Source organism: Geotrypetes seraphini, chromosome 3 (assembly GCF_902459505.1).
Source record: "Geotrypetes seraphini chromosome 3, aGeoSer1.1, whole genome shotgun sequence".
In the NCBI taxonomy this organism is placed as follows: Eukaryota; Metazoa; Chordata; class Amphibia; order Gymnophiona; family Dermophiidae; genus Geotrypetes; species Geotrypetes seraphini.
In genome coordinates this window covers 281349048-281376156 of record NC_047086.1, presented here as the reverse complement: position 1 = coordinate 281376156, position 27109 = coordinate 281349048, and the positions used below count along the sequence as shown (strand labels likewise).

The 27109-nt window shown below is 43.1% G+C and overlaps 1 protein-coding gene across 3 annotated transcripts in view; it reads left to right on the top strand.

Annotated features, from left to right (window-relative positions):
• The window catches only part of NUP133 (nucleoporin 133), a 211997-nt gene that overhangs the window by 123801 nt on the left and 61087 nt on the right, over positions 1 to 27109 (top strand). For all 3 annotated transcript variants that reach the window (XM_033938695.1, XM_033938694.1, XM_033938696.1), the window contains exons 14-18: positions 2644 to 2738; positions 2835 to 3059; positions 4507 to 4629; positions 17376 to 17475; positions 23285 to 23533. In XM_033938695.1, coding sequence (XP_033794586.1) covers positions 2644 to 2738; positions 2835 to 3059; positions 4507 to 4629; positions 17376 to 17475; positions 23285 to 23533 — 792 coding nt within the window. The remainder of the gene's footprint in view (positions 1 to 2643; positions 2739 to 2834; positions 3060 to 4506; positions 4630 to 17375; positions 17476 to 23284; positions 23534 to 27109) is intronic.

Genomic DNA, 27109 nt, shown 5'->3' with positions numbered 1-27109 from the left:
AATAATGCACAGGGGGAGGAGGGAAAGCTGTTCGGGGGCCAGTGGCTGATGCTGTGTTCTCCGGTAAGGTTGGATTAGATGCAGAAATCCAAGGTATTGGGGTGGGGAGTACTGCAGTAGATACTGAAAGTTTGTAGGGGAGGGTGAGATTTTATTTGCAACATAGGCCTGTTTTGGGGATGTGGAATGAATTGTCTGAGTTTCCATTACTTGCTATGGGGAAAGTTGCTTTGATATACGGGCACTTTGGATTACGAGCATGCTGCTGGAACGGATTATGCTCGTAAACCAAGTTACCACTGTATTGCTGACTCAAAAGATGGGAGGGGGGCATTCCTGGGACACTGAATACAATGCCTACCTCAAATAAACATTGTATCGAGAGAGTCAGCAGAACTAATCATAAGGACTATTGTTTAAAAAGATGGTCACGTGAGGGGCGAGTATGTGAAAGGAGGGAACAGTGTCCAAATATGAGTAACTGTGAATATGGCCAGGGTCTGAAGAATAAGGGGTGGAGAGATAGGAAGTAGGTGTGAAAGATTTGAGAGTTTCTGAACTATACTGCTCTACCCAATGAGCAGACAGGCAGGAGGGGCCAACTAAAGATTGTACAGACTATATATTCAATGAATGTGTGTCCATCTTGCCAATTTCTGTGCAGAGGGCACCCATTTTGGTCCCAAAATATAAATAAATTATATTGCTTACTTTACTCAAAGTCTCTCAGAGTCTTACTCATCTTGTGGGCAGTGCCTTTTCTCACATATATCATACCATTTTACGATATGTTATGTGAGACTGCACAAGAAACTACAAAAGGCTGCAGATTTCCTACTACTGAACTGAAGCCTTAATAGAGAACTATGTCCTCTGTATTTTAACCTGTTTCAAAAGTACACACAGCAAATAACATTACATGCTGTAGCATTTAAAATATGAATTATTTATGTTTAAATTCTTTTAGCATCTTCAAAGTACGTAGTTAGTGAAGCAAGAACATCACAGTACACCTCACGTTTTTTGGATCTGATTGGTCTATATTGACTATGACAATAGACATAACAATCATGTTCAGTATAAGGTTATTTGTTATACTCTCCCAAATATGACTGTTGCCAGAAATTCAGCTACAGAGCGTAACAGTAACATTTATAACGGGTTAAGTTTCAATGGTCCAACTGATTTTATATACTTCTGAAACATTATTTAATACTTGGATCATACTTTTTAAAATATTAGTTGGGGTTTTGGGGGGATTTTTTCACCATAAGGTCTTTGTGGACTACAACTTATGATCTTGTAGTTTGCCAAAAGCTCAATTACCACGACCAAATTAGTTCTCTGGTAAGAACTTGTTTCTACAGGTTAAGATTAATTAGATCACTGTCCGCGTTTCTTGATAAATCATCACTAAACATCTTAATACATTCCCTAGTCATCTCTAAAATTGACTATTGCAACGCCCTATACAAAGAAATACATAGACTACAAATTCTCCAAAACACCGCAATAAAAATTATCATCATGAAAAGAAAAAAATTTGATCATGTAACTCTATTGTTAAAGGAAAATCACTGGTTACTGGTAAACCATAGAATTACTTACAAAATAGCTTTACTCACACATAAAATATTAGTAAATAAAGCCCCGGCATTTTTAGAAAGATTTCTAATACCATACATCCCTGTAAAATCTCTAAGATCAGAAAAAAAATCTCTGTTAGTTATTTCCTCATTAAAAATCATTTATTCAAGGAGGGATATGATCTTTTCTGTTTCTTCCTTTTAACATAAGAGAAGAAACATTACTTAATAAATTCAAAGGCCTACTAAAAAGTTGGCTGTTTAAGGACGCCTTTAACTGACCCATTTAAAATCATATGACCTCATTCTGGAATTTATCTGGACAAAGAACACTGTTAAGCAGAAATTAAGTGGGTAACGTTTCCTAACCTTTTGTCTCCTTACCCATCCTTTTTCATTTATTTTGGAATTGTATTTAATCCAGTTTTGTTTTTTTTTAACCCCCTCCTTCTCAATTGCATTTTTATGTCATAATTGTTTTTAATGTCCTGTTTGTTGGATTTTTTATTTTTCCTATTTTTAATCTTTGTAAATCGCATTGGATTTGGATATTGCAATTATATCAAATATCTACAACATTATGCAAGAATGAAAAGTTAAGAGTATCCCAGTAAGATATATTGATTTGTGGTATCTGAGGTCTTTTTCCTCTATCCTTTAGAAACCACAGCATTAAATCACTCTGACTTGTTGACATTTATGTGGACTATATATCTATCTATCTATCTATCTATCTATATAGTCCATATAAATGTCAAACTTCCAGCACTCTTCCTTTTGTTTGCAAGGTGGACCTGGTCCTGGTACTTTTGCAGGGACCACGTACATCAGTGTTAGATTTTTAAAAACGTCACTAACGCCCATGGTCTGTCTTGATTTGTGTTTGGGTGTCTGGGGTCTTTTTTTCTCCATCCTTTAGAAACCAAGGCATTAAATTTCATCATAATTATCCTGACTCATAGTCACAGTTAGTTTCTTAATATTATATACAGGCCATGTTGTGTTCCATCATAAAGCTAGTAAAGAAGTTGCATTGACATAAGAATTTCATTTACAGAGTCTGCAGGTTTCAGCAATACGTCCCTAATTCTGTTACATCAGCTGGAAGATAAAATGAAAGCACATTCCTTTTTTATGGACTTTCTTCATCAGGTGAGAGATTTGAGATTTTTTTTTACTCGGGTAGAATTTACTGAAAGCCTTATGTTTCCAGATTTGTGTTACATGTTTTTGTGTGTGTTTGAACAGGTGGGCTTATTCCAGTGTCTTAGCACCTACCAAGTCAGAGGAATGCCAATGGCAACGCGGCTGTTACTTTGTGAACATGCAGAAAAACTCTCTGCTGCCATTGTTCTCAAGAATCACCACTCCAAGCTCCCAGTGCTGGTGAATTCTGCTATACTGAATGCATTACACAAGAGAATGTGCCCAGTTCCTCAGAATCTAACACCTGCTGATGTCTTCTTTAGAGAGGTATGGCAATCCAGCTTGTCCAGGTCCTTGCCCTCCCCCCTTGCACTGGGGATATATCATGGTGAATTTATATAGTAACATAGTAGTAGATGATGGCAAATAAAGACTTGCACGGTCCATCCAGTCTGCCCAAAATATACATACATATTTATTTATTTATTGAGATTTATTAATTGCCTTTATGAAGAGATTCACCCAAGGCATACTTAAATCTTGAGCTGTTCTTGCAGTTTTCAGGGCATAGACCATAGAAGTCTGCCTGGCATTAGCTTAATTGATTAACATAAGTCTCGATTCATTTTGTAAAAAGTGGTATACTTGCAACTGGGCAAAAACTGACAGGTAGTGATAAATCCAGACCTGTTGCCTTAGGCATTAGTGTCGGAATAATTTGTCCCATATCAGGGGGTAAAGAGCCCAACTTGAACAAGTTGTTTACAATTAAGATAATTCAATTAACAGTTACAAGTGGGACTGATGGAAACAGGTAATTAGGACAGATATCGAATATACATTGGGCTAGATTCACTAAGTAAACTGATTGTGTACCGATCGGTTCACGAGCCCTTTGCGACCAAATTTCCCTCCAATCCCATTCACTAAAGCCTGTAGTGATCCTCCCATGCAAATTAGCAAAATCCCAAGCAAAATAGCCAAGCGATTGATTCACTAACAATTGCTTGGCTATTTTGAATCGGGTTTTACTATTAGCAAACTCGACTGCTACAAACCTGTCGGTTACTGAGTTACTGTCAGGTCTGCAGGTTTTTTGACAGGTCTGCTTGTCTTTTTTTATTCATTTTTTTCCATGGCACAGATATTTTGCGTATGTTACACACGCAAAATGTCTGCCCCATAAAAAAATAAAATTAATGCAGGTGCCAAGATGAAACACCCTGAGCTAATTTTATAAGAGCATTTTGGAAACCAGATTTCGTTACTAGCGTTAGCATTTATGTGCCAACATTTAGACTTGCCCATCTACATCATGTTAGTAGCAGGCATAAATGTGCATGCCTTAATGTGGCACCTTCACATATAACTTGTAAGTCTCATGTATAAATGTGAGACCCACTCATACAGTATAATTTCCCCTGTGTATGTTGCCTTGTATTTATGTGGTAAGAATACTGCTTAACATGGAACATACATAAGCACTAATATTCTGAAATTTACACATGCAATTAGCATCTGACTTTAGGTGTATGTACATATTTTTTTATTGTGTATGTGTAATCTATGCATGTACTCATATAATATTTGGGGCAATATAAATTTGAGTGTGTAAATTCCAGCATTGATTTTGAGTCTGTAAAGTCACATAGATGTTTATGTTGTTTTATAGAATAGGCAACCTATTATGAAATTACTCCCACAATATACATAGTATAACATAACTATCTCGGTAATGAATAATAATAATAATAAGTTTTGTGCTTTGTTTAAGGTATCCCAAATAGATGCAATATTTGAATGCTTGATAGACCAAGAAGAGTCTGATCTTGAAAGTACATCAATAGAGTCTGTGGAGTGGGCCCAAATTGTTGTCAACGTGAACAACATTCTAAAGGTATTTGGACACTCTCTCTTTTTTTTTTTTTTTATACAATTGCCAAATTTCTTGAGCCCAAATCGCATAATATTCTGGTTCATTCATTAGTTATAGCTAAATTGGACTACTGTAATTCTTTACTACTTAACATTTCCCAAAAAGAAAAAAGACATCTTCAAATTATCCAAAATACTGCTATTAAATTGATTTATAACGCCAGGAAATATGACCATGTTACGCCACTATTTATCGATTCTCACTGGCTCCCTATCAGTCATCGTATTCTCTTTAAGGTCATGCTGCTAATATTTAAAACCCTAACTTATAATGAACCTCAATTTATAGCAAGAATGCTAATACCTCAAAACACTCTACGCCCACTTAGATCATCTTCCCAAAATCTTCTAGCTATGCCTTCTCTGAAAATAATAGGCACGAGAAGATCTGACATATTTTCTGTAATTGGCCCTCAATGGTGGAACTCATTACCACAATTTATTAAAAATGAAAAAGACCTCTCCTCCTTTAAAAAAATCTCTAAAAACTCATCTTTTTAAAGATGCTTTCAACACTTAGTCTTAGACTTGCTTAATATTTACAAATTTATAACTACCCCGTTTCCCTGTTTTTTCCCATCTTTGTTTTTCCACAAAAAAGAGTTGTAACTTTTACCCTCCTTCCCCCCCAATTCTAGTTTGTCTTGTTTTTAAAATTAATGTCATTGGGCTTGTCTTTTTATAATTTTACTTTCTTTTATATTTTGTACATCGCTTTGCAAACCGATTTAGCGATTCATCAAATATTAATAAACTTGAATCCACATTCTAAACTCACTTATAAAAGTGTTTATGCTAAAGGCCTGTTAAACAAAGGAGACTTCAAAAATGCTCTTGTGTAACAAAGTGCCACAAAGTACTGGCCCATGAAAGTACAGTTACAGTGACCAACTCTTTCTTTATTTGGCACTGTGATCCTAGTCAACCCACACAAATGATTACACTGAGCAAAAATAATAAAAATAGGAAGAACAATTTTCAAAGCCATTAGCTAAAAGTATGGATAGGTTCCCACAGTGTGCATATTCTTAAACAGGTTAAGAGATATTTCTGGGAATGGGTTTAAGATGGAGGTAAACAACACACAATCATAGGATTTCAAAAGTGTGCATGCTGTTATGTCCTCCCAGTACAGCTGATCACTGGAGTTTGCAAGCAGTTTATTAACATTTTGTTTAAACACCCAATGTTCTGAAAATTTGACCTGGTAATGCTCAGAAGGGAATGCCCACCTCTTACAAGGAGTGCTCATTTTAATACTAATGAGCTCCTTGTAATGCATTTGAATAGGGATCTCGGTGGCTGCTAATCTACTAATTGTTAGATTAGTAGATGCCCCCAAGAACCCTTTTGAGCATTGGAGGCTGAGCTTCCTTGCAAGTAAGACTGGCTACAACTAGTCTTACTTGCATGGTAAACTTTTGAGAGTCTTCTGGCACAGGTAACAAAATGAGAATGTAAAGTTGTAAGGGTTCAGTCACATTCTAAAACTGTTGGTCTTTAAACCAGTATCCATTATCATATTGTTTGTATTGGGGGTCTTAGACAGTAATTTGACAGACACATTCTGGACTGATAGATCACATTAAGCTCTAGTCTTTTGGACTTTTTTATCCTGAGATACAACTAGGCAAGGAATGTAATCAAGCTGACATTCAGTCCCCAAGGGAATGTGTTAGATCTTTGCTGCTTGAAAGTTGTAGAAAAGCTATAGAGAAGTATGGTGAACAAGTGAAATTTTCAGGAGCTGTGAATGAAATTGAAGCCTTTGGCCCTGCATTACTATTTTTTGTTGCAAAGACATAGGATTCTGTACCGTTGCTTCTCATTAGTCGTGAATCTGCAGAAGGGTGTTACTCAAAACTCTGAATTCCTCTTCTTCTGCAGTGGACAACTGCTTCCTCTTCAGTTTTTCCTTCTGAAAGCAAACGCAGATGGTGTGTTCTGATCTGCTCTGCCTTCTTTTTCTTATTTTTGTGTATATTTGCCATCAGTTTTCTATGTTCCTTCGTGACTTCAGTGCTCAGAGGTTGCCTTCTCAGGCTTACTCTGCCAGGGAAAGGTCACAGTCCCATGTGGGTGGACTGCTACTAGCAGGCCAATCTTGCACTAGGTATCTCTTATCCAGAACATTTTCACCTACCCTCCTCTCAATGGTACTCAACGTAAGAAACTTTATGACAACCTACTAGGGACACAGGCAGCTAATATTGACTCCGACATCTCAAAACTACTGATCGAAATTACAGACATAAAAGAGTTCCGAAAAGAAATAAAAACACTACTGTTCAAAAAATATCTACCATCAATCTAAACCGCCATCTAATGAGTTCCCAATCAATTCCTTTGGGAATAAAATCTCTTTATCCAACCCAAACTAAACACTTCTACTGTGCATATCATCAACATTAATTAACCAACATCATGCAATCATCAAAACAATAAATACACCTTCGCTTATAGGCATATGATGCTACTCTCCACCCGAAGAAACTTGATTCAGCTCATGTAACATCTTTTGTAATCTAGAATATATTGTAATTCTTTATTCTCCACCAGTTGTAACTTGATTCAGTTGCTATGTAACATCTTCTGTGATATTGAATGTATTGTAATTCTTCACTATTACCTGTAATTAACTCTTCTCCTGTAATGTAATTCTACTGGAAATGCCCAGATATCTTCTTTATTGTAATCCGTTGCTATGTTACATCTTCTGTGATATTGAATGCATTGTAACTCTTCACTGTTACTTGTAATCTACTCTTCTCCTGTAATGTAATTCTACTGGAAATGCCCAGATATCTTCTTTATTGTAATCCGCCTAGAACCGCAAGGCACAGGTGGAATAGAAATCCCTAATGTAATGTAATGTATCTGTGGAGCCAGCATGTTTGTGTCCCTTCAGGAGCTCAGAGTCCATTCCCCTGAGAGCTTGCTCGCCTGCTGATTTATCAGTGGCTTGAGCGCCAGATATGGGGCCCCTGTACAACCCTCTGGGTATCATGGAGCCGGCTGTGAACTTTCTTCCCCCAACCAGCAGTCAGAAGATCTCCACCAGTAAACTTATTCATGACACTTTATGATGCAGAAATCCTTTCACTGCAGGCAGGCTACTACAAGCTGACAGGCACCAGAAGTCACAGTGAGTATTCCATTATTCTCTATGGGGAGAATCGGTGGGAGGGGGTCCTGGAAAAGACAGATTCAAGGGTTTCTGGGGTTAGAGTAAGATTTTGATAAATACGCAGGCAAGGTTAGACTCTAGTAGGACACTGGTCTTTGACCTAAGGGCCACTGCGTGAGCGGACTGCTGGGCAAGATGGACCACTAGTCTGATCCAGCAGCGGCAATTAAGAACATAAAAACATAAGAACTGCCATCTCCGGATCAGACCTTCGGTCCATTAAGTCCAGCGATCCACACACGTGGAGGCCTAGCCAGGTGTACACCTGGCGTAATTTTAGTCACCCATATCCCTCTATGCCTCCCGTAAGGAGATGTGCATCTAGTTTGCTTTTAAATCCTAGAAAGGTGGATTCCGCAATAACCTCCTCTGGGAGAGCATTCCAGGTGTCCACCATAAGAACATAAGAAGTTGCCTCCACCGGGTCAGACCGAGGTCCATCTCGCCCAGCGGTCAGCTCCCGCGGCGGCCCATCAGGTCTGCGACCTGTGAAGTGGTTTCTGACCACTTTTATAACCTACCTCAAGTTCTATCTGTACCCCTCTATCCCTTTATCCTCCAGGAACCTATCCAAACCCTTCTTGAACCCCTGTACAGAGTTCTGGCCTATCACTTCCTCCGGAAGCGCGTTCCATATGTCCACCACCCTCTGCGTAAAAAAGAATTTTCTAGCATTTGTTCTAAACCTGTCCCCTTTCAATTTCTCTGAGTGACCCCTAGTGCTTGTGGCTCCCCTCAGTTTGAAGAATCTGTCCTTATTTACTCTCTCTATGCCCTTAAGGATTTTGAAGGTTTCTATCATGTCCCCTTTAAGTCTCCTCTTCTCCAGGGAGAACAGCCCCAGCATTTTTAACCTGTCAGCGTATGGAAAATTTTCCATACCTTTTATCAGCTTAGTCGCCCTCCTCTGCACTCCCTCGAGTACCGCCATGTCCTTCTTGAGGTACGGCGACCAGTATTGAACACAGTACTCCAGGTGCGGGCGCACCATTGCGCGATACAGCGGCATGATGACTTCCTTCGTCCGGGTTGTGATACCCTTTTTGATGATGCCCAGCATTCTGTTTGCTTTCTTTGAGGCTGTCGCACATTGCGCCGATGGTTTCAGTGATGAGTCGACCATCACCCCCAAGTCCCTTTCCAGGTTACTCACCCCTAGCAGTGTTCCCCCCATTTTGTAGTTGAACATCGGGTTCTTTTTCCCTACATGCATGACCTTGCATTTCTCTACGTTAAAACTCATTTGCCACTTTTTTGCCCAGTCTTCCAATCTCGTTAGGTCCCTTTGTAGATCTTCACAGTCTTCCGTGTTTCTAACCCTGCTGCAGAGTTTGGTGTCATCAGCAAATTTGATAACCTCACATTTTGTCCCCGTTTCCAGATCGTTAATAAATATATTGAATAGTAGAGGTCCCAGCACCGACCCCTGCGGAACTCCGCTCGTGACCCATTGCCAATCTGAGTATTGGCCCTTGACTCCAACCCTCTGTTTCCTGCCCGCTAGCCAGTGTTTGATCTATCGGTAGATATCCCCTTGCACCCCGTGGTTCCACAGTTTTTTAAGTAGCCGTTCGTGTGGTACCTTGTCGAAGGCTTTTTGGAAGTCAAGGTAAATGATGTCTATGGATTCACCCTTATCCATCTGACTGTTTATTCCCTCAAAGAAGTACAGCAAGTTCGTGAGGCATGACCTTCCCTTGCAGAAGCCATGCTGGCTCGCCTTCAGTTGTCCATTGTTTTCTATGTGTTCGCAGATTGTGTCCTTTACCATTGCTTCCATCATCTTTCCAGGAACCGAGGTCAAGCTCACAGGCCTGTAGTTTCCCGGGTCACCCCTTGATCCCTTCTTAAAGATGGGCGTGACATTTGCTATTTTCCAGTCCTCTGGGATCTCCCCAGTTTTTAGGGAGAGGTTACATATTTGGCGAAGTGTCTCTGCTATTTCGTTTCTCAGTTCTTTTAGTACCCTTGGGCGGATGCCATCCGGGCCTGGTGATTTGTCGCTCTTTAGTCTGTCTATCTGTCTGAGGACATCCTCTTTGCTTACCTCTAGTTGTACCAGCCTTTCGTCGTGTTCTCCGTTTATAATCACCTCGGGTTCTGGGATATTGGATGTGTCCTCTCTGGTGAAGACTGACGAGAAGAATTTGTTTAACCTTTCAGCTATCTCTTTTTCCTCCTTTATTGCTCCTTTCCTGTCTCCGTCGTCCAGTGGTCCCACTTCCTCTCTGGCTGGTTGTTTCCCTTTCACATACCTGAAGAAGGGTTTGAAGTTTCTTGCTTCTCCTGCCAGTCTTTCCTCATATTCTCTCTTTGCCTTCCTGACCTCTCTATGACATTCTTTCTGGTGTCTTTTGTGCTCTTCCTGGTTTTCCTTTGTTGGATCCTTTTTCCATTTCTTGAAGGATGATTTCTTGTCGCTTATCGCCTTTTTAACTGCAGATGTTATCCATGCTGGGTTTCTAGTTCGATTTTTTTTTTTGCACCCTTTCCTAAACCTTGGGACGCACAGGTCTTGTGCCTCGAGCAGTGTCCAGGCTTCCTTTACGGTCTTCACCTTCCCTGAGTTGCTGCTGAGCTTTTTTCCTACCATTTTCCTCATGTCCTTGTAGTTTCCCTTTCTGAAGTTGAGTGCTGTCGTTTTGGTTCTTTTCACCTTTGATGTTCCCATGTTTAATTTGTACTGGATCATGTTGTGATCACTGTTCCCTAATGGTGCTATTACCACCACTTCCTTTGCAGGTCCTTCTAGCCCGTTGAGGATTAGGTCTAGAGTGGCATCCCCTCGCGTTGGTTCCGTGACCAGCTGCTCCATGAAACAGTCCCTTATCGCCTCTAGGAATTTAGTTTCTCTCGTGCAATTTGAGTGCCCAATGTCCCAGTCTATTCCCGGATAGTTGAAATCCCCCATAACCACCACCCTTCCACTTTTGCACTCCTGCCTCAGTTCGGCCTCCAGTTCCAGGTCGTTTGCTTCTGACTGTCCTGGTGGGCGATAGTACAATCCCAATTTGATGTCAGCTCCTTCCCCTCCTGTCAGCTTAACCCATAGTGACTCCAGACTGTCTGCCCTTATTGTTGTTTCTGTTCTGGATGAAGGAATGGAGTCCTTTATCAAGTTTCAAGTTCAAGTTTCAAGTTTAATTATTCTTAATGAATCGCCTATTTTAAATCACTAAGCGATGTACAAAGCCTTAATACATACAGATTGATACCTTAACACATACAAATTAAATATTATTGACAATATAAAGTAAATTTTTTAAATACTAAACATACTTAATTACATACGTATATTAAAATATTAGTTAGGGTATAGAGACATACTTGAATTGTGAGGATAAATAGGAAAGAAATTACAATAATTGGATAGGAAAGGAAGAGTAATAACAAAGGAAAAAACAAATAGGAAGGGGAAGTAAATTTATAGATAAATAAAAAAGCATAATAAACTATTAAGAATCATATGCATCTTTAAAGAAAAATGTTTTTAGTGTTTTTTTAAAAATGGATAAATCTTTTAATTCCCTAATGTGTTGCGGTAAGAGATTCCAAGACTGAGGGGCAATAACAGAGAACATGTCGTTACGCCTAGTTCCAATCACCTTCAACGAGGGGACCGACAGGAGGTTGGAAGAAGATGAGCGAAGTGAACGAGTCGTGTTATAAGGGATTAACCATCTATTAATGAATTGTGGCTCATTGAAAGTGATGGTTTTAAAAACTAAAAGTAATAGTTTAAACGTAATACGGTGAGTTACCGGTAACCAATGAGATCTGATAAGAAGGGGAGTAACATGATCGTATACAGTGCTATTCCTCCCCCCTTTTTGTGTGCTCTGTCCTTCCTGTAGAGTTTATACCCTGGAAGGGCCACATCCCATTTGTTGTCCTCTGTCCACCATGTCTCTGTGATTCCTATTATGTCTATGTCCTTATTTCCGGCTATAACTTCTAACTCCCCCATTTTAGTCCTTAGGCTCCTAGCATTTGTATATAGGCAATTTAAGTCCCAGTTTGTTACCTTTTCTTTTGGATCTACTCTTGATTTGTTGCTCCTGCTGGTCTCCTCACGTGTTGCCTCCTGTGGTGTGTCTATCCCGTCCTCTGCCCGCTTTTTTGTTTTTTGATAGCCCTCTGGGTCCTGCTGTTTCCTCCTTGTCTTGCTCTTTATTTCTAGTTGCCTCTCGGGTCCCTGTGCTGCATCTTTGGGTTTATGTCCATAAAGTGTCCATTTTGTCTCTAGTCCACTATCGCCATTTTCTGTTTCAGTATCCTTGCTTGATACTGTGGTCCGATGTGTCGAGGTCAGATCGACTATCGGCTTTCCCCTTGTTATCAGTTTAAATTCATGTCTATGCAGGTCTGGATGTTACGTGCCAGCATCCTCGTCCCAGCCGTGCTCAAATGCAGTCCGTCTCTCCTGTAGAGCTTGTTTTTCCCCAGGAAGGTTGACCAGTTCCGTACAAAGAGGAAACCCTCCTCGTCACACCATCGCCTCAGCCATCCATTTGTTGCTTGCAGCTCGGTCTGCCTCTTCGCATCTGCTCTTGGAACTGGCAGGATCTCTGAAAAGGCTATCTTCCCTGTTCTCAGCTTCAGCTTCCTCCCCAGGATCTTAAACTGCTCGGTCAGTGTAGTCATGTTGAAATTCCTTCTGCTGACGTCATTTGTTCCGACGTGGATTATCACTGCTGTGTCCTCTGTCTCAGCTCCCTCCATGATACTCTCGATTCTGTCGGAGATGTCCTTTGTCCTCGCCCCTGGGAGACATGTCACTAGGCGATCCGCTCTGCCTCCTGCTATGTGACTGTCCACCTCTCTCAGGATTGAATCTCCCACCACGATAGCAGATTTTCTTCTCCTCAGCTTCCTCCTGGGTCTCAGGTCTGTGTCGATGATTGGATCCTCCAATCCTTCCTTCTCCTGGTTGGTTCCTCCGCAAGGTTCCTCTCCCTCGGCTCCTGGTGGCTCCTGGCGGGTCCTGTCCTCCATCCGTTTGTTCCCTTCTGAAGAGCGGGTGATCCTGTATTTCTACCATCTTGCAGGCCTCCTCGATGAATCTTTCGAGCTCTCTGACTTGTTCGTGGATGTGGTTATCTCTGCTGGTGTCCTCGGTTGGTTCAAATTCCCTTGGTTCCTCTATGGAGTGGAGTCCCTCTAGCTCCTGTACTTTGACCTGTAGTCTCCCGATCTCCTTCTTTAGGCTAGCCAGTTCCTGACATCGACTGCATATGTAGGCCTGCTTCCCGGAAGGGAGTTAGTCATACATGTGACAGTCAATGCAGTATACTGGAAAGCTTTGCTTGCTTTCTGCTGCCTCCATAATTCCTTCCATGTGTTCTAAAGTTGGTGAGCTGGAGTGTGCCCAACGTGTAGCTAGATGGAGAAGTAGAGAGAGAAGAAAAAAAGTGAGTATAGAAGAAAGGATAGATAATTTTTTTTTTTTAATATTTTTTGAATTTAATTTGGAAGATTGAAGGTTGAAAATTGAAGTTGCTGCTGAGTAGCCTGGCTCCTTCTCTCGGCTTCTTCGCAAAGGCGCCGCGCGCCGTTGACTCGCCCCCTTTTAAGGGGGAGCCTGGGCACTGAGGCGACCTCTGACGCGGAGGGGGTGGGCGGAGCTTACTCTCGCCGCTACCCCGATCAGTCCTTCTCCCCTCTGTGCTCTGCCTGCTGCCCTAGTGTCTCTCTTTTCGATCCTGGCTTCTTCCCTTCTGCCTCCCGACTCTGATTCCCAACCTGAGAAGAAAAGAAAAAGAGCTGATTCTGAACGCCGCCGCGGTCTCACTCGTTACGTGAAGCAGAACTTCCTGATATTATGTTCTTATTTTTCAGTTAAGCTTCCATGGGCCATTTTTGGTGCAAATTTTCTTGTGGCAGCCATCTTGTATTTTTAGTGATTTTTTTTTTTTTTAGTACTTTTTTCTGCCTCAAAACTCCTCATTTTGCCTAGGGATCATCTGTAATAAGATTCCCCGGGCCAATCTGCCTCTAATCTATATATTTTCTGTGCAGAGTTGCCAGATGAAGAGCAGTTGGGTCCTGTGGTGTATGTTTGGAAGGGACGGGAACTTTGGAGCAGTGCATGCAAATAGATCTCATGCATATTTATTGGGGAAATCCTGAAAACCCGACTGGAACACGGCTCTCGAGGACCGGAGTTCCCTACCCCTGCTTTAACATAACTGGGGACTGCAAAGTCCAGGCAGTGGCTTAGGGCTCTCTCTGACCAGGGGGGCAGTTGCCCTAGTTGCACTCCCCTAACCCTATTCCTGCTATGTGTGACTGCGGTATTCTGTTAGCATGATATATCCACAAAATAATTTTTTTTTCCGCCAGTCCATAGGTGTAAAAAGGTTGAAGAACACTGATCTAATAGATGGGGGGAGGGTGTGATTTGCCACATTCTGGGTATGTAGTGAGAATATAAGCATCTTCGGGATGTCTCAGACATGAGTGAGCGGCCAGGTGGCAGGACCAGCCGTTTTTCCGTTTGAGATCTCAGTGATCAGTTGGGGACATAAATTTGTAGTTTTGATGCTATGTAGTTTGGTGCCATTTTGTGGAAAGTCTTAAAGACTAACACCAAGGCTTTAAAGGTGCATCGTTTTTTGATAAGAAGCCAGTGCATGGATTTTAGTGCAGGGTAGTGCTGCCCGACTTGCGATTCGAATCGATTCACTGATTCACTTTGAGTGAATCGATTCGTTTAAATAAATCGGCCTCCAAATTCAGTGACCAACCCTCCTGCCTTCAGGTCTCCTAAAGCAGAAGCAGCAGCGGTGCCTCTTGCTGGCCATCCACTGCTGCTCCTGCTTTAGAAGACCTAAAGGCAGGAGGGGAGGGTTGGTCACCGAATCAGGAGGCCGAGTGGGGAAGGCCTGGTGCTGATAGTGGATCTTGGGTTTTACCCTCGCCTCTGATCTGAGTTGAAGACAACACACAGGTGGAGCGCTGCATTGCAAGCACGGATTCACCTTAGTATAACAGGACAGAAGGGAGCCAGGAACTAGCTCTGGAGAATCAGAACCTGGGATCCCCCTAAACTGGGCAGCACAGAAACTCCTTTCCCTGGCCCTGCTGGAGCGCTACTCCTTCCATCTCGCAGCCTGGCTCCCTTCCTCTGCTACTGCACTTGCTCGGTCACTTCTTCATTTTGCACCCGAAGCTACCCACAGCAACCTCAGTATTCTATTATTAAAAAGACTCGGCAAACCCGCCCCCTCCGCCGCGGCCGGCCAATAGGGAGGGAGAGGGAGGCGGGGCGAAGCAACAGGAAGAATCCTCCAGAGGGTGACTCGTTGGTCTGTTGCTTACGATTGAACGTAGAGTGATTGGTGGAGGGAGAACTCATCTGGCTCGGGATAGGCGGAGAAGTGGCAGTGGGGATTAAGGATGATCTTTGGGGGGTCTGGGTTTCTTTTTGGTTTTCTGGTCTAGCGGTGTTTTGCCATGTTTTGGTTTGTTTTGGTTTTTTTTTCAGTAATCTATTGTTTTTGAACCTGTTTCTAGCTGTTTCAATAGGAAATAATTTCTTAGTCTGCCCTTTATTCTTTTGTTTTTAAAGTATTTAAAGTGGCTTAAGCCAGACCTTTATTTTTGTGGGGCCTTGAGCCCACAGTAGGTGGACACAAAATTGGGCTCTGGCTTATTCCCTGATCTCTATACCCTCCTACCCTCCCTCCCCCCCCAGTGATCTCAACAGCTGAAGAGGTTCTCCTCCTGGGGCCAACAGCCAGAGGCTCACCAAAGCTAGCAGTTGGCATCACTTTCCGTGGGCTGTTGCCGTAACTCTCTCCCCCTACCACACACACCTTATATGGTCAGTTTTTGTGCATGCAAGAAAGTCGAGCATGCTTGGGAGGGGATGGTGCATGATGGTCATTGAAAAATACATACTAGTACCACCAACCACGAGTATTGAGGACGCTCCAAAGTAGCACTTCTGCTGTCAGGGCAGGGCTTTAGCACCAGTGCCACAAATTGGGGAGGGGGGGGGAAGCAACAGCACTGTTTTGCATACTACATAAGAATCTAGGCAATACACACATCAGGTTCACTACTACCTCTCACTACAGCATTGTAAACATTTTAGTGAGCAGTACAGCATACCCGCAGGGTAATTAAATTTGGCCCATGAGAAAATACCGTGTTCCCTCCCTCCATCTCATTGTCCACCATCTCTCTCCTGGCTTCCCAGTCTTACCTTCAAAGCAGCCTGCAGAGGATTGCTGGTCGGCTGCAGCGATCCTAGCAGGCTGCTGTAGCCTCCGCAGCACATTCCTTCTGCTGCGGTCCCATATGTCAGAGAAGTTGAATACAAGGGATGGTGTGGCGGGGGGGGATAGAGATACTGGATAGGAGAGTAATTGGGAAGAGAAAGGGAGAGAGGGAGAGATGGTGAACTCTGGGGTGGTGGGGAAGGAGGGAGAGATTCTGGATGAAAGGGTAGTTGAGAAAAGGAGAGAGTGGATCTGGGGATGGTGGGGTCCATTGCTGCAGCTGTAGGGATGGAGACAAAAAAAGGAAAGATGCCAGACCTCCGGGGAAGGGGAGGACAGAGATGGAAGATGGATGGTTAGCACGGAGAAAGAAGGAAACGACAAATGTGCAGCAGACCCTGGCAAGTGGGTTATCAGAAGACAACCAGAGCCTGGAACCAACATAATTTGAATAATGACCACGCAACAAAAGGTAGAAAAAATAATTTCATTTTCTGTTTTGTGATTACAATATGTCAAATTTGAAATGTGTATCCTGCCAGAGCTGGTGTTAGACCATGAACGTGAGCTAGGATTTAACAGAGAGAGGAAAAGTATTTTTTGTTTATTTTGTTTACACCACAGCGCCAGTGTGGTTAGGAGAGGGCAAAGGGGATGAAACGGCTATAAAAGGGTGAAGAGGCTATAAAATAAACCCACCAGGATGTTTGAAAAAAAACGCTCAATTGGGCAGGAAAATTGAATCGAAAAATCGATTCAATAAGCTAAATCTAATCTAATCAAAATTTTTTTTCCTGAATTGGGCAGCACTAGTTCAGGGGTGACATGGTTGCTGAAGCCCAAGTTTTTTAGGAGTCGGATAGCGGCGTTTTGCACACCTTGGAGACGGGAGAGTGTTTTTGTGGGTAAGCCCACTTGTAGAGCGTTGCAGTAATCTAAGCGGGATAGTACAAACGCGTAGAGTAACTGGGCGAAATCACTTTCTGAGAAATAAGCACGGATGCACTTTAGTTGGCGGAGGTAATAGAAGGATGATGACACTAATTTTGATACATGGTCTGAGAGCGACAGGTTTGAGTCAAGAATCACTCCTAAGCTGCGGACGTTGTCTTTGGTTGTATTAGCATTTAATGTGTTATATTATGGCACCTAACTGTTGGCAAACTTTATAGAATTGTTCCTTTTGTATCTGTAGGAAAACTGCTTAGTACATCAGGGCTTCTGAATGTATATACTTATGGTTATAAAAGAGAGACATGTGTGAACTATATATTGAAACTTTCTGTTCTTTTCCAGGATACACTGCAAACTGCTATCCAGTACCGCCAAAGTAAAAGTGCTTTATACAAAGCAGATCAGCATTCCAGAAAGGACCCTGAATATGTTCCATGGACAGGTGAGAAGGGTGTAAAACAAATTAATGGGCAACCATCTGGCACACACATTGTCTAATCCAGTGAATCACAAGCTGTGTGCCCCATGAGATTTCAGGTGTGCCACAAACTGCCGGGGAGGAGAAGAGGTGCCAGCTCCAGCTGACTGCCTCTTGTGGCGAGAGGCACATTCTGTAGGCAGTCGCCAGCGCCTTTCCTCCCTGGCGTCTCTCCTCCTTTCTGCACCTTTTCTTTTTCAGGATCCCCCACAGGCGGCTCAGGATCTGGAGGGTCTCCGTGCATGCGTGGACATTGATGCGATAACATCACACATGCGTGATGTCATTGTGGCGACATCCGTGCACTTCCGGGTGCCCTCAAGCTGTAGTTGCCAGTTTAGTGTGCCATGGCTCGAAAAATTTGAAAGATACTGCTCTAATCCCTTCTCATTAGCCCTCCAGCTTTTTCTTAGTGGGCCAATTCCAAAATGGCAATAAAGACTGTCACAGAGTATGCAACTTCCACTAGACTAAAGCTGAGACTTGATGATCACTGTTGACCATATCAGAGTCACAGAATCTTTTTAATTAGCAGCCAGTTAAGATACTACTTTTATTTTAAAAGCAAATTTAATTTGCTAATTTGAAAAATTATAGCTTTTCCTCAAGAACAGGTAATCCTTAGGCTCTGTCCCCCTTCCTGCCTCCAAGTGCCATTCATCTTTATATGCTGCCCCCCCACCCCTGTTCCAGTTAATATTTTTCTCTACATGTCTGCTATCATTCCCTTTGTGTCCTTATCTTTCCTGTAAAGCATCATCACTTTGTATCCTTGTCCCCCTCCCTTTGTTCACCGTCTTCCCTCTTGTGTCTCTATTCCTCCCCTTATGTTCAGTATCACCCCTCTTGTACCCTGTCCCTTCTCTTTCTCATGCACCCCACGCCACTCAAGCTCAACATCTCTCTCCCCCCGCCTCCACAGTATTGCATTTCTCTCTCTTGCTCTCTCTTTCATACAGCATCTCTTCCTTCCACTTTCTCCCTACCCCACAGTCCATTATCTTTGTCCCTCTCTTCCCTTACTCATGCTCTGGTATCTGTTTTACTGTCCTACCCTCCCCCCCCTTCCCCACCACAGTGATTCGATACTTTTCTCCTCCTTCCCTTTGGTAGTTCTCCAGTATCAACAAAGGAAGCAAACTACCTCTGGCTGTCCCCGGAGGCATTCCCTCTCCTGTGTCTTGCTTCCTCTGATACCATTTCCTGTGTCTGTTTAGGTGGAACAAAGGAGAGGAAATTCTTCCGGAGCAAGCCAGAGGTAGTTTACTTTCTTTGTTGATGCTGCCGACAGCCTGCAGAAATGCTAGAAGGAGCGCTGGTGCTAAGTGTGGGGGGAGAGGGACAAACAGGGCTGCTGCCCTGGATGCCACATCTCTAGGGGTCCCCCCTGGACCAGGACGTTTTTCCCTTCTCCCTATACTGACCAAAACCCCTATCACCTTTTAAAAAGCATTTTTGGATTTGGAAGGAGGTCACTGGCAAAGCAGCTATTCTCTGGTGCTGCCCATGGCTTTCTCAGCACTGTCCTTCAGCCATAGTCTTCCCAAAAAGAAGCAGGAAGTTTCATCAGAGAGAGATGGCCACAGCAGAGAAATAGTGCCAAGGAGACTGTGGGTAGCACCAGAGAAAGACTGCCATGCCGGCAACTCCCTTCCAAACCCAAAAATGCATTTTAAAATGTGAGGGGGGCTTTGGACTGAGGTGGGGAGATGGGAAAGATATCTCAGTCCACAAGGGACCTCTGGAACATCTGACTTTAAAAGGAAGGGAGATATGCCAGATGGGAGGGTATTTGGTGGACCTGGGTGGGGGGAGGGGGTTTGGGGGTGGAGAGGGAAGGAGAGGGAAGGAGAGATGCTGGATGTAAGGGCAGTTGGTGGACTTGTGGGTGGGGGAGGGAGGGAGGAAGGGCAAGATGCTGGATGGGAGAGCATTTGGGAAGGCAAAGGGAAAGATGATGCTGGGAGTGGTAGGGAGAGAGGAGGGGCAAAATGCTGGATGGGAGGCAATTGGGAAGAGAAAGGGAGAGATGGAAAACCTGGGGGTTTTAGGGAGGGAGGGAGAGATACTGGATGGGAGGGCATTTAGGAAGAGAAACAAAGAGATAATGGATCCAGAGGTGGTAGAGAGGAAGCGAGAGATGCTAGATGGAAAGAGACCTGGGATCTTGGGATGAAATGGAGGGAGGGAGGAAAGAAGGAACAATGTTGGATCTGGGAGTAGAAGAAAGGGAGAGATGCTGAACAGTAGGATGGCAGAAGGCAAGAGAAAGAGATATTGCATTGAGTGGAGGAAGGGGAAGAAGAATAGAAAAGAGAGGAAGCGATGTTAGACCATGGGGGATGTTCTGTATTTGGTGAAAGTCTGTCCATGTTCTGTGTGTGTAGAAATTATTTAAGTTTTCTTATGTGTGGTAGTAATGGCAAGTGGGGAAAATGGGGGAGAGAGCAGGGAGGAGAGGAATTGGAGGGGGGGTCCTCTGCCATAGGCTCCTAGCATGTCTAACACCTGCCCTGGCTGGGGAACTGTCACGGAAGAGGAGGAAAGAACAAGAGAGATACCAAATCGTACAGAGCCAGAGGGAAGAGAGATTCTACTCTGCCGTGTGAATTCACGGGCGGACAAGGCTGAAGCAACCTGTTTAGAGTGCTGCCGGCCCGACACTCCTTAGGGAGGTATGTAGGGCTCGCTCGCGATCGGCTGGGTTCGGATGGGAGGGAGGAAAGGATGGGGGTTCAGCTGTGCGGTAGGGGCGGGGGAGAGTTCTCGGGGGGAGTGCTCGCTCAAGGGTTCTGCTGCACAAGGGATGGGAGGGAAGGAAGGATAGAAGCTGGGCAAGGGACCTGCTGCACAAGGGATGGGAAGGATATGAAACTGGGCAAGGGTCCTACTGCACGAGGGATAGGAGGAAGGGGAGGAAAGATGCTGCACATGTGGGGGAGAGAAAGGAAAGAGGAAGAATTGGGGTGAAGGAGAGGAATGGAGAGATAATCATGTGCATACCTAGTTCATTTTTTGGGCCTAAAATTAATATGACACTGTCTTATTTTGGAGGAAACATGGTATGCTCTAAGAGATGCACCGAGTCTGTATCTGCAGCCAGGTGCATGATATTTAGGTGCTAAAAATCTCTCTGAGCCGATTATCTCCTTTACCAATCAAGCGGGGTGGAAAAGACCCTGATCCCAGTCCACTGACCTGTCAGAGAAGACTCCGTTAGTCAGGTTCCAGCTTACATGCATGGGTGAGCACCTTGACTAAGCTCCCTGTCTGCATTTATGAAGGTTCTCTTCCTCCCCTTCCCTCTGGAACCATTGAGGAGCACTTGGTGGTGCAGAAGGTCTGCTCTGCCTCCTGCAGTGGCTTGGCCTTCATCCAGCGCTGACTGCTGTGGGTTCTCTACCTTTTCGAATGCTCTGATCAATAGTCTGCTCCTGTGATTGCAGCCTCCACCGTTGACACCACCCATTGTGCTTCTGACCTTTAATGATGATACCACAAGTGTTCCACCACCTTCCCAGTGCCTAAACATCATTCACCCATCCCACTCTTAATTATTAACATTGAATATTATTATCTTTAATTAGATTTGTCATATGTCTGTGTAGTTCTGATTCACATTTTTAATGTCTGACAGATTTTGTTGTACCCCTGAAGTAGGCAGAGGTTGAAAAGTGGCTGTCTCATGTGTGTTCTTTCAGTAATTGTCCCTCTTGGTTCAGTTCTTACCTGTGCATAAAATAAACCAGTACAAACTAGCCAGATGGGGGTCTAAAGGATAATTTGTAATACCTTTATTCAACAATTTTTCTTTTGCACATATAGGCCCTGATTCTCCAAAAGTGCGTCCCGATTTTAGGTAGCTGTAGACGTCCTACAACTGTCTAATCAGCCAATCGGGATGCACGTTTTTTAAAAAAAAATGCTCCCCAGGCAGGCCTGAAGGCGCCTCCGGGAGCCTAGGGAGACCCGCAAGATGCCTAAGCTCGCCTACAGGCCTTAGGCGAACTTAGGCGGCCCTACGCGTCTCCTTAGTAGAGGAAGAGACGCTTAAAATGTAGGCCAGCAAAATGCTGGTCTACATTGTAAGTAGACGCGGCCGCTATACTGATCGCGGCAAGGGATCTCCCTGCTGCAATAAAGTATAGCGGCCGCAGCCGCCTGTCCCATCACCGACAGGGGGATGACTAACTCCTCCTGTCGGAACCCCGAACCCCGGAACCCCCTCCCCCCCCAAACTCGTAATCGCCGACAGGAGGATGCCCAACTCCTCCTGTCGGAACCCCGGAACCCCTTCCCCCCCAAACTCGTAATCGCCGACAGGAGGATGCCCAACTCCTCCTGTTGGAACCCCGGAACCCCCCTCTCCCCCAAACTCGTAATCGCCGACAGGAGGATGCCCAACTCCTCCTGCCGGAAAGCCCAACGACCCCCCGCCCCAACTAATCTCCCTCCCCCAACTAACCTTTCAATGTTGGTCAGCTGGACGGGTCTTGCTGCCGTCCAGCCGACGGGTCTGCCTCGTGGAAATGAGACGGCACGCCCCTTCCCGGCCCATCCCCGCTAAATCTAAGGCCTGATTGGCCCAGGCTGTAGAAGCCTGGACCAATCAGGCCTTAGGCATAGCGGGTCCGCCCATCCCCACTAATCCTAAAGGTGCCTAGCCTGGGCATCCTCCTGTCGGCGATTACGAGTTTGGGGGGAGGGGGCTCGGGGTTCCGACAGGAGGAGTTAGGCATTCTCCTGTCGGTGATGGGACAGGCGGCCGCAACAACCGCGACCGCTATACATATTGCAGCAGGGAGATCCCTTGCTGCCATAAGTATAGCGGCCGCGTCTAATTTAACCCGATTCTCTAAAGACGCCGGTTACAGAATCGGCGTTTAGTATAGGACGCCTCTCCCGGGCGGCCTGCCTGGGGAGCATTTTTTTAAAAAAAACGTGCATCCCGATTGGCTGATTAGACAGCTGTAGGACGTCTACAGCTGCCTAAAATCGGGACGCACTTTTGGAGAATCAGGGCCATAGTGCTTTAAATTATAAATAGTTTGATTTATTAACCCACTTATCTTAAACATATAAACAATAACCAAATTTGAGGATAGAACTCATCCCCAGAATCTATAATGAGGTTGAAGTATCATAAATATGCATAATTCTCAGTAAAGAGACCTCTTATAATTTAGATGTTATTTCAAGTCCTCATTCTGAATGCATGTGATGTAATCATTTACTTCAAAACCTCCTTTCTACCCACCAAATTAATTATTTACTTATCAATTTATTGAAATATTTATAGCAAAATAGTTAAAAATCTGACTAACTGGGGAGTGCAATTTTTTAAAAATTTAGACTTCATCAATTATATCATTCTAGATGTATACTTTTATACAAGAGCAACAACACTTATCTTAGTGGCTTTCCAGCCAGAGCCAACGTTGGGGGACCATGAACTGCCCGATGCACTCAGTGAATTTAAAGCGTTTCAGCTAATAAATAGCCTTCTTCCGTATGCAGTTTGAGCATAAAATAAACCAGGACATATGCACGTAGTAAAAAGGTATAAATGAGCACAGGCAATTTTCAGAGGGAAAATATTTGCAGCCTATTTAGCAGGTCTAATCTGAATGGATAGCACCAGCCCAGTGACTGCACCTTACGTATATTCAGAGTTGTTGAATATATGTGTTAAATGTAAATGCTGTGTTTAATATGGTCACCTCACTGACACAAGAAGCTTGGTTACTTAGGACTGAATGTTTGTCTTTCAAAGCATCAAGTGGTCCAACCGGCATAAGAACAGCAATTGTACGTCAACATGGTATAATTCTAAAGATCTATCCTCAGGCGGACAGTGGCCTCCGTGGCATCCTGATTGAACAGCTAGTTGCGCTATTGGATTCCATTCTCGATGGTTATGTAACGCAACTAAAATCATTAAATGAACTAAGTGACCAGGAAAGATACAATAACTTGGAAATGGAGTACTTCCAAAAACGGTCAGAACTCCTGTCTCCTCTGCGTGAGTATTAATTTCTTATTTGGGTATGATTAGTTCATGTATTAGTAATTACAACTGTTTTCTTCCTAGAAGGGGAGAATATATTTATTTATTTCGATTTCTATCCCGTTCTCCCAGAAGCTCAGAACGGGTTACAAATAGACATTCACAATCGTTTGAAAAGAGACTAGTCATGACAACAAATAGATTACAGTAGACAATAACAGAGCTTATTCTAGAGACCAGACTGGTCATAGCGAAGAGTACTAGGAGAAGTATATTGAGGAGGCAGTTTTTTTTTATTTTTAAATTTTTATTTATAAAATTTTCATTCTTACAATAAATAAATAGCATAATATTTAGTTTATAATAATTATAGTTGTATGTACAATATCATATCATATATATTGAATCCCTTTCCCCTGTTATTTGTTTTTTCATTTTTCCTCATATTAATTTCTATATTTCCCTCCCTAACCCTATATTATTATTATCAATGTGTTAAGATATCTGATCTTTAGAATATTTTGTCAATGGATCAGTTTTTAATGCCCCGATTGGTGGAAGAGGAAGGTCTTTACTGCTCTGCGGAAGGTTATTAGTGAGTCTAGCAACCTGATCTATGTGGGTAGTCGGTTCCATAGCTGAGGTAGGATCATACTCTCGTTTCTTTATAAAAAATACTGTCACAAAGGTCCTGAGCAGTGCAAATAGAAATTATCTGAATGCATTTATCCTATAATTTAGGGGCGAATAGCAATGGCATGCTGCAAAAAAGATATTTGGGAAAAGTTAGAAAAGTTAGCTTGGGAGATATTTGACGCTAAACTATTATTATTATTATTATTATTTAAAAATGTATAGCCTTTTGTTCCTGAAAGTGGTTAAGAAATATAGGTATACAATATTTTAAAACAATTCAAAACATATAATAAAACAAATCCAGAAATACATAAATTAATGCAACAGAGTGAATCAATAGCATATCTCAGTTGCTAGTCCATGCTAGTTTTTATCAGAGCGATGGTCAGACCACACTTGGAATACTGCGTCCAGCATTGGTCTCCATACCTAAAGAAGGATATCATACTACTAGAGAGGGTGCAGAGACGAGCAACAAAGCTGGTGAAAGGTATGGAGAACCTGGATTACGAGGAAAGACTTAAGAGACTGGGGTTGTTCTCCCTTGAGAAAAGGAGACTACGAGGGGATATGATCGAGACATTCAAAATACTGAAAGGAATCGACAAAACAGAGCAGGAAAAAACGTTATTTACAATGTCCAATGTGGCATGGACAAGAGGACATGGGCTGAAGCTAAGGGGGGGACAAGTTCAAGACAAATATCAGGAAGTTCTGCTTCACGCAACGAGTGGTGGACACCTGGAATGCTCTCCCAGAAGAGGTAATTGCGGAATCCACCATTCTAGGATTTAAGGGTAAGTTAGATGTACATCTCCTTATGAGTGGCATGAAGTGACATGGGTAGGGGTAGGCTAGATGCACTTCTCTTTACGAGAAGTGTGGAGCGATATGGGGACCAAAACTATGCCAGGGTACACCTGGCGGGGCCTTCGCGTGTGCGGATCGCCGGACTTGATGGACCTAGAGTCTGTTCCGGAGATGGCGCTTCTTATGTTCTTATGTAATAAATAAATAGTGATATCAGCACTGTTATCCACAATTATTCTTCAGTACTATTATACTAAAAACACAAGTTTTTAATTGATTTCTAAAGTCCCGTGTTTTCCAGATAGATCTCATGAAGTTGGTGTGGCAACCAAGAATACTCTTGCTCTGGTTTCACACAGTTTAACATACTTCAAATTAGGAATATCTGTCAAACATTGATTTACGGTAATGATCATCAAAACGATTGATATAACCTTAACATAGATGCCAGAGTGGTAGGAACTTCATTACTAAGGGCTAGATTCACAAAGCAAACCGATCGTGTACCAATCGGTTTGCGACCCTCTTTACGAGCAAATTTCACTTCGGCCTGATTCACTTACCTCTCCTGTTATCCGCTTCAAATCCTTGCATGCAAATGAGGTGAAACACATGCAAAGTAGGCAGGGACACGACTCACAACACAATCAAACCGATCTGACTGGGCTGGCCAATCAACTGAAGAAGTGACCGCTGGGGACCAGTCGAAAACGTCTTTCTGACTGGAAGCCCTGCTCTCTGTCCTGCCTGCTCGCCCCGCATGCCGCCCTGCTCGATCTTCCCCCTGAATGCCACCCTGCTCTGCCCCGAACTTTCCCCCGAATGTTGCCCTGCTCGATCTCCACCCCCCCAAATGCCGCCCTGCTCGATCTTCCCCCTGAATGACGCCTTGCTCTGCCCCGATCTTCCCTGAATCTCTCCTGCCTTTCTCCAGCCTGGGAGCCTGTGGTTTTAACCCGCAGGTTAAAACCAAGGGCTCACAGGGCTAAAAACAATAAAAAAGTTAAAGTAAAAAAAAAAAACGGCCCCAACTCAGACGGGCATGTGCAGACCATCACAACAGCAATCCGTGCAGGCAGATAGGGACGTTCTCCGATTGCCCCCATCTGCATATAAGCCAACAAATAGCCCATTGCAGAACTCAAAATGGAAAACAACTAATACTTGAAGATTACAATAACACTCAAATATGTTTTTAGTCGTCGCATTAGCAGCAATTTATAATACACCTTTTTAACAGTTTCTGCAATATGGTCTTTTATATTTAACTGTGAATTTATAATAATGCCAAGGTTCCTGACTAGTTCTGATGTCTTAATAGCATCTATTCAATACTACTGAAGTAAGAAATTGAAGATCTGACATGGTTTTCAGAAACATCACTTCATTTTTTTTTCCATGTTAAAAAACATAATCTGTGAGCAGTGGCCTAGTGGTAGAGCTACTGCCTCTGTACTCGGAGGTTGTGGGATCGAATCCCAGGGCTGATCCTTTTGACCCTGGCCAAGTTACTTAATCCTCCATTGCAAAAACAGCTTTGAGTGTGATTGTATAACAACAGAAATAGTGGTATGCAAGTTCCAATTCCTTTTCCCTTAAAAAAGAATTGCTTGGAGATATCAAGATTCATGATTTTCAGGATCTGATAAATTTGAATTTCACATTTCATTTTTATTTAATATTAGCTGATGCCCCGGCATTGCACGGGTATTTAATTATAGCAATAACACTGTAAATGGATTCAAATAAATATACTTTATAGTGGAGAATGAAATTATTTTTTTACAGCTTTATAAAAAGTACAATATTCAAATTATAATGTGAAATATTTGACAAAATGAATACAATACAACTAACACAAAACTTGATTATAAACAACATTTTTAGTTTCACCTCCAGGAGCAAGAACATATACATTCTTGGGTGAACCCACCCTTGAGCAAGCAACATAGAGTTGTCCATGGGAAAAACAGGGGGATCTTAAATCCACTCCACAGTATGTAATAGTCTGTCCTTGTGATTTGTTGATTGTGATAGAGAATGCAAGTCTCACTGGAATTTGCAATCTCTTAAACTGAAAAGGAAGATCTGTTGGAATAAGTGGTATTCGCGGGATAAATACGGTTTCACCTTGTCCCTTTCCGG